Here is an 11016-nt window from a genome sequence, read left to right on the forward strand (position 1 = left end):
TAAGTACTATGTTAGTTTATTATGTTATGTGCATGTTTTTATGTTATTCTATATTTTTTAATGATATAGTTACTGTATTATGGATAGAGTTACTATATTATTATCATCACATCAACTATGTCTGCAACTCTGTGACTAAATTACCATCAATAATATTTATAGGTATTATATCTTGTATTATAGTAACTATATGTTTGGTATAGTTTTTTGTGTATATTATAATGTTCTTTTTATGTTCTTTGTTGTCTTCTATGTTATTAGTAATAAGAGTTCCTATGTTATGATCACAACAACTATATGATCATAACAATAACTATATCTACAACCTTGCTCGTATATGACTATCATTAATATTAGGAGTTACTATATCATGTATAATAGTAACTATATATTTTTAATAGTTATTATCTTATCATTATGTTCTTTTTATGATCTTTCTTTGTACTCCATGTTATTATTAATAAAAGTGACTATATTATTTTGACAGTAACTATATGACTATAACAATAACAATAACCATATATGCAATTCTGCAAGTATTTTACCATCGTTAATTGTAAGAGTTACTACATGATGCATAATAGAAACTACACGTTTTACATAGTTACTATGTTCTTTTTTCATATTTAAATGTTAAATTATTAACTTAGTTTAAATATTTTTGATTCAGAAATACAAATATGACAGAAATACAAATATGATGCACCTAGAATTGAAATCGTGCAAAGAATAAATTCTGCAAGGAAAACAAAAGCAGGAGGAGAAGAAGAAAATCCTAACAACAATGGAAACCAAGAACGTGGTAGAGGAAGGACATGATGTGTTGGTGGAAAAAAGAGACGTGGTCCACGTGGACGTATCGATTATTATTTTTTAGTTCAAAAAACATTTGAGTTTAACATGGTTTATTTAATAGATGCAAAGAATTAGAATGTCGTAGCTAAAACAACTAACCAAGTAGTTAATGTTTTCTTTATTATTGTTCAAGAGTTATAATTACTGTTACTTTTGATATAGTTACTCTTTTATATTTAAGTAATTATGTGATATATAATAGAAAAAATTACTATATGACCTCTAAACCATCTATATCATATTGTTAATTTTTATAATATAGTAATTGTTTTACAGCTAAAGTTATTTTTCTATATAATATAGTTAATCTTTGGATAGAATAATTGTTCTCATCGAAGTTACTATATTATTATTATTATTATTATTATTTATTTCATAGTTACTATTCTGAAAATATAGTTACTTTACGGAACCTATAGTTTCTACTTATAATTTACTCTTTTTGTCTGCAAGAATGAATATATAGTAGTAATTGTTTTACAGTTAAAATTACTTTTCTATATGATATAGTTACTCTTATGATAGAATAGTTATTCTTATCATTATTATGTTTATAGTTATTATTCTGGAGATATAGTTACTTTACAAAACCTACAGTTTCTATAATTTACTCACTGTTAAAATTACCTAATTACCCTGGTCCATGGTAATCTTATGGTGAACCGGGTCCATACAAGTGGAATTGTAACAATTAACCCCCATTTTAGGGGAATAAGTTACCCCACTAACTAATTATCCCCAATCCAAACTTAAAAAAAACTCAGAATTATTACTGCTTTATCTTTTTCCCTGCCATTACTCTCATACCAGGCGGGCCCTTAGGAGTGATGAAAACAGAAAAGTCCCATTCCCAGCAACTCCCACGTACCAAACGCCTCTTTCTTAGTTAGCACTTCACTGCACACGAATTGTATCAAATTTACTGCTCATCCGTTTGCATATTCCAACTGATCGAATGGTAATACTACCGGTTTCCCAGCTATCAACTAATCTGGGTTTATCGCTGGTTTCACCCACCAAGAACAACCCAGTTATGGGCAACGTTTCTGAGCGAAATCAAGTCAATCAACCCAGTTAGTCAACTCTATCCCTTTCCATTTTCATTACACATTTTGCCGCTTTTCTATGTTTCTGACATTTTCTTCTTAATTTTGGGGTTTTTCCCCAAGTTTCTGCTAAAAGGGTTGCTGTTGTTGGTGCTGGTGTTAGGTAATCTTACTGTTTCCTGCTGATTTTTTTTTTCTTTTCAAAAATACATTTTTTGGGTGCAATTTATATGATAATTGTAATGCAAATGGCCACAATTTTGCTATAATTTCTGGATTAACAATCTGTTTGAAGTTTTTGAATTTAGATGTTCCAAACTAATGCAGAATTCCCCTTTATGTATTGTTCAAAGAAATGGGGTTGGGATCATATTTATAGATGCACATACTTATTTGGATGAAGGGGATGTTTGAATTTCTTGATTAACATAAGAGAATACTTTTCAGTTTCTGTTATATGTCCGAGTTTATTCATTTGCTGTATTGTTTTTGCGGAATTGTAGTGGACTTGCTGCGGCGTATAAGCTAAAATCGAATGGCTTGAATGTGACATTGTTTGAAGCTGATAGTAGAGCTGGTGGGAAACTCAAAACTGTTGTAAAGGATGGTTTGATTTGGGATGAAGGGGCAAATACCATGGTAATGTTTGTGAACATTGCAGGTCTTACACTTTAGCTAGAAGTTAATTTCTGGATTTTTGTTCAATTTTGTGTTGGTTATTGTGATTAACTTGTCATCACCTACTATGTTTGCAGACAGAGAGCGATGAGGAGGTCACGAGTTTGTTTGATGATCTCGGGATTCGTGAGAAGCTACAGCTAGTAAGTCTTTGGTATATCTTAAGATTGCCATTGTTTTAGCTATTATTGCAGCTTCGTATATCGTAGAATGCTTCGTAGTTTCATAGTAAGGTTTTATTTGATAGCTTACTCTTTCACAGCCAATTTCACAAAACAAAAGATACATTGCCAGAGATGGTCTTCCTGTGCTGGTTAGTTTGCTGCTTTTTCTTTTGACCATTGTAATTATCTTCTAACTCTAAATAAAAGGTGATGGATGAGGCATGTTCCCTTCTCGCCATCGTATTTACAGTTGCTTGTTATTGTTTGCAGTTACCTTCAAATCCAGTTGCGCTCCTGAAGAGCAATATCCTTTCAGCAAAATCTAAGGTCATTTCTGTTAACAAATAATTGATGTTGAGAGTTCATTGACTTCTAAACTTTTGGTGTGTGCAAAATATGCAATGAATGATTAGGATTTGAAAAGGAGGAAATACAAATGCAACTTCGCTTGCATAGCCTCTTCTTTTTTTTGCTGCAATAATTTGTTGCAACTTATTTTTTTTTGAGCTGCAAAATTTTTATTGACAAACTGTCGCTGTTTCTTGCTCAGCTACAAATTATGTTGGAACCTTTTCTTTGGAAAAAACACAATGGTGCTAAGGTTTCTGACGAGAATGCCCAAGAAAGGTAACTGTCCATCCTTCTTTGAACATTATAAGTTTCTGTTGCTGAGATTTATGACACTTTGCTTCTAATCTTCCTTCCGAGAGCTGAGCATACATTTCAAACTACAATCTTGAAAATTCCTGAGTCCTGGGGGTATTGCTCAATCAATTTCAATAAACGAACTTATTGCTTGTTTTACCCTCTATTGAATTGGCAATAATATTCTAGCATCAAAGAAGAGCTTAATTAAGTGTGAAGGGCTTGTGCAACTTCTTTGTAGTTATTTGTGATTGTGTGACTTGCTGGATTGACAAAACTGTCTGGTTTTCTGCAGTGTGGCTGAGTTTTTTGAGCGGCATTTTGGGAAAGAGGTATGCTTACCGTGTCTGAGTCATTTCAATTAAGTAACGTATGTTTCTCTTCTATTCGAATGTTGCTGATAAATATATTTCTATGTAGTTTGTTGATTATTTAATTGATCCTTTTGTCGCGGGTACAAGTGGTGGAGATCCTCAATCTCTTTCTGTAAGTAATATTTTGTGTTTCAGTTCTTCCCAGTTGTGGGAGGTTGTAAACAAATTCTTTTTCAGTTGTGCTTCCTTAGAAAGATATAGCTTTTTTTTTATATTCAGAAATAACTTTTAGGTCCCATGCTGTACATTTTTACTACTGTATTACCCATGCTCCAAAAGAAAGTTCAATTTAACTTGAGTCACATTTATTTGATGTATCAATATTATCTTTATTGTTAATTATTTTGTTCCTTTTGATGCTTGTCTTGATGTTCTTCTCTTTTGTCCTTTTTTTTAGAAAGCCACTGTAAGGAATTAACCATTGTATTCATGTCTTATTTCTTGTGCAGATGCGTCATGCATTTCCAGAATTATGGAATATTGAGAACAGGTATTGACCTTAAATCCTTTATTTTTTATCTGACATACATGTTAGTTTATCCATTGATGTATTTGTTTACTTCTCAGTTTTCTTGACTATTTTGTGTTAAATTCTCCTGATATTCAATGTTGCTTTTGCCAATTGATTATATAGCAATTAGCAAATAATTGATTATATAGCTGTTAGTGAAAAGCTCTTACTGTACAATAATTTTATATCAACTTTTCTTAGACATCTTAACACATAAATTTAAAAACACGACAGCGGATTAAAATCTGTTGCTAATTCGCAACTGCTGAGTGATGAATTCATCGCACCATACTCTTAACACATTTAGTCATTCCACTAGTGATAGATGTGATGGTTGACTTGATTATTTGGGCAAAAGGCGAGCTGATTTGTTAGAAGTGTACATAATTGCCATAAAAACCTTTTGCACTCTTCATATTAGCTCTCTTTATGATCCTTTACCATGAAAACTTCAAAAGAACACATTGAACCCTGTATTGCTTCCATTCTTCAAAACTTTGGATAATTGGAAAATATAGACACCTTGTAATTCCCTTTACTTTGTTTTTCTGTTGAAGCCTTGATGTGGAATAGGAAGAGGGAAGGAGGGTTGAAGCCTTGATGTGGAATAGGAAGAGGGAAGGGGGGGGGGGGGGGGAGGGAGAAAGGGAGGGAAGATGGCAGATGAAACTGCAAAAGGAAAGGGGGGTTGACAATCTGAAACTAAGGAGGTCAGAAGAATTCTCTCCAAATATCTTTAATATTTCCATGCAATGAGACGTGAACTTACTCTTCTTTTACAAAAGAAGACTCCTTACTAAATGCTTTGAAGTTGAGTTGGCAAGTTTGTTTATAAATTTATTTGACCAGCCGCTAGTTGAAGTTTGAAATGGGTGGTAGATTTTTGGTTTAAACACATTAGTGGACAATGAGAAAGACCGTTGAAAGTGTTTTCCACATTATTGGTGGTAATAATAGGAAAAACAATATCTTAATAATATAGTCCTAGAGTATGATATAACCTAATTCTTCTTACGGGAAAATATGGGATTGCTCTGCCTTCTTCTGTAAGACCATTTCGTTTTTTTTGTATCTTATGTACAGACTTCTAAATTATGCTGGTCGCTTTCTTCCATAAGCGCACTTTTCTGGGTGGATATTTTTCTTTATTTATCAAGTGCAATCATATTCTTTTGCTTTCTCGGAGCCCATCTTTGTATTTCTAGTTAACTGTTGTTGGTTTTGGTTGGTGAATTAGATTAAGTCAAGAACAGAGTAATTTTCAGCTAAATGCAACTGGTAGTGTTTGTCAGTATTACTGGTTCAATCAGGTAGCTATTTGTAATGAGAATATTTAAACTGCATGACATGGTTCCGGCGGGACCTGACATGTCCATTACAAATATGATTTCCCTGCTGATTTGTTAAGTGACCATTTCTAATGAATTGTGTGCATGAATCCATTATCCACCAGGTTTGGTTCAGTGATTTCTGGATTCATTCAGTCTAAACTGTCATCCAAGAAGGAAAAGGGTGGAGAAAAGCAATCTTCTAATAAGAAGCCACGTGTACGTGGTTCGTTTTCTTTTCAGGGTGGAATGCAGGTATTCACATATAGCTTTAATGTCACTGTCTGTACCATTTTGTACTACTTCTGTAATCCCTTCAAACTTTAGGTAGAAATCTAGAATATTATTTAAACTGGTCTCAGAAGGATCGAAAGTGATTTAATTTTATTAATAAGATGGAGAGAACCAGATAAGGGACCTTTCCTAGATGCAGGTGACTGTCACATCTTCTCTATCAGGTTTTATCTCCTTTTGGAAGGTGATTCAACCTCTTCCTAGTATCAAAGGTATCACCTAAATACACTTTCATATTGGGGCCGGGGAGGCGAGTAGTGCATTGATGTCACAATTAGAGACACAGAGCCTTGATTATAGGCTTTACTATAAATAAGGCATGGACAAACAATATAATGTTGTTTGGCCCATTTAGTTGCGAGAAAGCAGGGGAAATATTATATAAGATATAAGCTGATCTGGGGATGGAAGTTGGTTGGATAATTTGAAATCGTCTCTGAAGGAATCTTTCCATGATTTATAAGACTTAGACTGATGTACTGGATTTTGGTAGGGGTTTTGGCGTTGAGGAGTAGGAGAGGGGGATAGGCTGCATACTGTTGGAGTCATTTTTCTTTTCTTTCATTTTCTTTTCCACTGTTTAGAATACAAGGAGGGCAAGCAATTTCCTAGTGAACATTTTTGTATAACATAATTAAGTTGAAGTCAGGTGGCATGCATCTAATGATTGCAAGCGTTTAATACAAATGAAGTCTCTGTCAAAGTCTGCTTGCAAGTTTGCAAGTAAGGTGCATTGAGACACCTTGACTTTGACCTATGGCTCCCTTAACAATTTCACAGAAGTTCTGTTTTGTTTACTGATATAATTTTTGTTTCTTTCTTTTTACTGATTAATTTATCTTTCCCAGACACTAGTTGACACTATATGCAAAGAGTTTGGTGAAGATGAACTCAAACTCCAGTCTGAGGTTCTTTCATTGTCATACAGCCATAATGGAAGCCTTACATCAGAGAATTGGTCAGTGTCTTCTATGTCAAACAGCACCATCCAAGATCAACCATATGATGCTGTCGTTGTGACCGTAAGTTTTTGCTTACTTTACCAACTCTCAGGGCACTTACTTCTTTTGTGAGATATTGTGATCAGCTGCTATTCTGGTTTGCATTCATGCTATAGGGTCAGAGAGGAATATTTCAAACATTCAGGTCTTTTTTTAAATAAAAAAAATCTGATTTGTAACCATGCCTTTATGACCCCCCTTTTCTTTCTACAGAAAAGTCTGTCACCTAGGTGCCTCCTTAATGTTAAAATGTTTTGAGTTGATTGCACAGGCCCTAGCATCACCCCTCCTGCATAAAATTTATTCCTGGGAAAAGTTCCATGGATCAAGCTTAGTATTTTGTGATTTTTGTCTAGCGTTCAGTGAGGAATCAAAGTAGATTGTGTGAGTAGTGTCAAAAGAAAAAATGTAGCAACTTACAAAAACCGGAGGTACAGTAAATATCTGAACTGAGCAGTGAGCTCCCTACCACTGGACATTGGTCAAGAAATCAACAATAAAACAACCAAAGCCTTATTCCCAAAAGAATGGGTCGGCTTCATGAACCAGGAATTTATTTCTCGTTGTCATCCAGAACGATCCTCTTCCTTCAGTAGCTACTATTTAGTGCTACATGCTCATGCAAATCCATTTTCTTCATGGGATTCTTAACTCCCTTTATCCTAGTCATCTTTGGCCTCCCTCGGCTTCTTTTGAAAATTTCTTAATCTCATCCTTCCACTTTCTTTACTGGCGCATCTTCTGGTCGACGTCTCACATGCCATAACCAACGTAGCAGATTCTCCCTTGTCTTATCCTCAATATCAGCAAGTCCAACTTTCTTCCGAAAATCTTCATTCCTAATTTGTTCCTTCAAGGAGTCAAGGTCAAGAAATCAAAGATTATTCAATTAGTAACCTCTGGCCGTAAAGGGAAGATAGTAACTGGGAAGATATGAAAATGATTCCTGAAGATTCTGGGCTAAAGTATATTTGAATTTGTTTACAGAATTGTTTGCTATCCCCTAGATGCAAATATGACAGTTGAATGAGGTGACTATATATTTAAAATTTTCATGGTATCATCTCCTCGACATTGTGTATCACATCATATTTACATGGTGTAGGCATGAGTCACACACTTTTGGGTCTGGCACGTTTATTGTTTATATTTACTCCTTTTTGGTGTTTAAGGAAAAATAAATATTGGGTAGCAAGAGAAGCAGGGATATTCATTGAGAGTTATAAGCTGTATAGCATTTCTTGCATGAAAAGGTCATGTAATCTCCACATTGGCTGTATAATTTCAACTTCCATAACATTTACAGTTTGTTTCTTTTATATGTTCTGTACTTTTATGTTCCTGTGGTCAAAATTGATCTCTGTGTCCATCTACCTGCTAGATGGTAAATGGAAACCTGATGATTTTGTTAGGCTCTACTTGCCCATTGATAGTTTTTTATCAGTTAATGTATATAAAATTCCATACTTCTCCTTCTATTGAATATATTCTATCTGTTTGATTCTATGACAGGCCCCAATCAATAATGTCAAAGAACTGAAGATTATGAAAGGTGGAAACCCATTTTCTCTTGACTTCATTCCAGAGGTATGTATTTTCGTTGTAGGTAGAACTTTTTGAGGAATGAAGTACGTACGTAAATATGCTTGATATGGTGGTTTGTAAATGCTTCTTTACGTTATTTCAGTTGTAAAATTAAGACTTCCCATACCTGTTCACTCTTTTCCTAGCACACGCTAGATTGGATTTTGTTCATTGATTGATTCATTTGCGTAATCGACTTACCTTCCTCAATTCTTCTTTAAGTACCATAAAATTTCCCTTGATCTCATCTAGCTTCATTATATATTTATTAATCCTAACTAGCTAGTCCTCAGCCTTTATTAGTTGATTTTTTATGATTTCATAATTGCCTCCTTATCCCTAGGTCAGTACTGATGTGTTAAGTTTGATTACTCCTGAGCAGGTGAGCTGTCTACCCCTCTCTGTTATTATTACTACATTCAAGAAGACCAATGTGAAGAGACCTCTTGAGGGTTTTGGTGTTCTTGTACCCTCTAATGAGCAACATAATGGGCTGAAGACTCTTGGTAATTTTCTGATTTTCTTGTGTAATAAATCATATTATTACATCTAATGCTAGTTTCTTAGCATCTCAGGTACTTTGTTTTCCTCAATGATGTTTCCTGATCGTGCTCCCTCTGATGTGTATCTATACACTACCTTTGTTGGAGGTAGCAGAAATAGAGAACTTGCAAAAGCTTCAACGTAATGACATTTCTCAATGTTTTTGATGTCTGTTAATTTGTAATCCTAGTGCTGATCATTTCCACCTTTCTGCCACTCTTTCTTACTAATTTTATTCCTTTGGATTTGTTGTTGATTTTAGGGATGAACTGAAGCAAATAGTTTCTTCTGACCTCCAGCAGCTGTTGGGCACCGAGGGCGAACCTACTTTTGTGAAGTATTGATTATCATTCACATAACTTTACACGATTTTGTTCTGTTTGAATTGTGACGAGGGTCATTGAAACTAACCTTGCAATTGTTGACAACAGTCATTTTTACTGGAGCAAAGCATTCCCTCTTTATGGACGCAATTACGACTCAGTTCTTAGAGCAATAGAGAAGATGGAAAGGGACCTTCCTGGACTTTTTTACGCAGGTAACCTCTCATTTGCTTGTACAATAGAGTTCTTTTAAAGTCTATCAGGAGCGTTGACTTGTAACAGCAGAGTGTCGCAGAGAGTAATTTCCAGCAAGTTATTGTTTTTAGGCTCTGTTTGGTAGGGTGTAAAACGTTTTTTTCGTGGAAAATGATTTTCCCCTTTTCAATCATTTTACTTTATTTGGTTTGACAAGGATGAAAAACAATTTTCCATAACTCCCTCAAAGGTGGAAAATCCTTTTTCCATTTGAAAGGGAGGGAAACCACTTTTCCACCTTTCCTCCTCACCTCCATCTCCTTCTTCCCCTCATTATTCACCATCATCTTCTCCGCTTTTCTTTTAAGCAACCAAACAAAGGAAAACTAGTTTGGAATTGCGTTTTCCCTTATGGAAAATCATTTTGTACTGAAAACGTTTTACACCAAACCAAACAGAGCCTAAATGCAAAATTGTGGTATATGTAGAATTCCCATCTTCTGAAAGCTGAAGTTGTGTGTTTGATGTTGCTTGATATTCTGATTGTTTCTTTTAAAAACATCTCGTTTGAGACATCAAATCAAAGTAAAGGGACAATTGACTTGACTAGAATTATCATCTATCAGGGTAGTTCTGTTTTCTACTTTTGTGAAAAGTTAATCCGACTACCCCAATATGTAATGGTCTTTTCTGTGCTGTTTTTTCAGGTAACCATAAGGGTGGACTGTCTGTGGGAAAGTCAATAGCCTCTGGATACAAAGCTGCCGAGCTTGCGATATCCTATCTCGAGTCTAACAAGATGACCGAGGAGACTATATAATAAAGTCATTTATAATTCGAGGAAACACATCGACGTGATTGTGTGTAGCTTCCTACACTCAGTCTGAAATAGTTGAAGGCTGAAACTCAGTTTCAGAAGAATTCCCTTCTCTTCTCAAATCAGTCATAGGTAGTGGTTTGGTTAGTTTAATTAAACTGTTGTACAAGTCACTTAGGGCACTACCAAAATGCCCAAGTGGGAATTTTGTGGTACAGGTGGAATTCTAACAATGCAACCTCATTTTTGGGAGTCAATAAATTTGCCTCCTTCCTTAATTTGGCCCCAATGTTAGATTGTGTCACACAGCATTAAGCCCTTAACCCCTTGTAATTAACACTCTTGTTTATCTCTAATTAATATAATAAAATAATTAATTAGCAGCTAATTAAACAAAATTAGCTGAGTGGGCTGTTGTTGTTGCCAACTCAACCACAAAGTGGATAAAATCATCCCTTTTTGTTCGTTAGTTACACGTATTATACCACTTTGATTAGTTTAGTTATGCAATAATTAATTAGTTTAGTAATCCCATTTGGGTGGCCAAAAAGGTTTGGCTTTTAATCTGGACTCGACTCCAGTTTTGGTTGATGGTTTTTCTACTTTTTGTTTTTTTTTTTTTTTGCTATAAACAAAGTCAACTATAATGCCTTTGTTT

At 34.7% G+C, this 11016-nt stretch overlaps 1 protein-coding gene across 2 annotated transcripts; it reads left to right on the top strand.

The window, feature by feature from the left end:
- The first annotated feature begins 1662 nt into the window (after positions 1–1662).
- On the top strand, positions 1663–10738 carry LOC110794298 (protoporphyrinogen oxidase 2-like). Of its 2 annotated transcripts, none has more exons than NM_001426435.1 (18): positions 1663–1928; positions 2025–2064; positions 2405–2540; positions 2657–2722; positions 2842–2892; positions 3014–3070; positions 3294–3370; positions 3684–3720; positions 3809–3874; positions 4212–4252; positions 5727–5856; positions 6744–6917; positions 8409–8483; positions 8863–8986; positions 9056–9164; positions 9286–9360; positions 9455–9561; positions 10249–10685. In NM_001426435.1, exons 1-18 carry the CDS (start codon positions 1811–1813, stop codon positions 10359–10361), a joined length of 1596 nt encoding a protein of 531 aa, NP_001413364.1. In that variant the 5' UTR covers positions 1663–1810; the 3' UTR covers positions 10362–10685. The 2 variants fall into 2 exon arrangements, with proteins under 2 accessions (NP_001413364.1, XP_056693864.1); XM_056837886.1 differs by having other exon boundaries at positions 1682–1928; positions 2827–2892; positions 10249–10738.
- The last annotated feature ends 278 nt before the right edge of the window (positions 10739–11016 follow it).

This window comes from Spinacia oleracea, chromosome 1 (assembly GCF_020520425.1).
Source record: "Spinacia oleracea cultivar Varoflay chromosome 1, BTI_SOV_V1, whole genome shotgun sequence".
NCBI classification, from domain to species: Eukaryota; Viridiplantae; Streptophyta; class Magnoliopsida; order Caryophyllales; family Amaranthaceae; genus Spinacia; species Spinacia oleracea.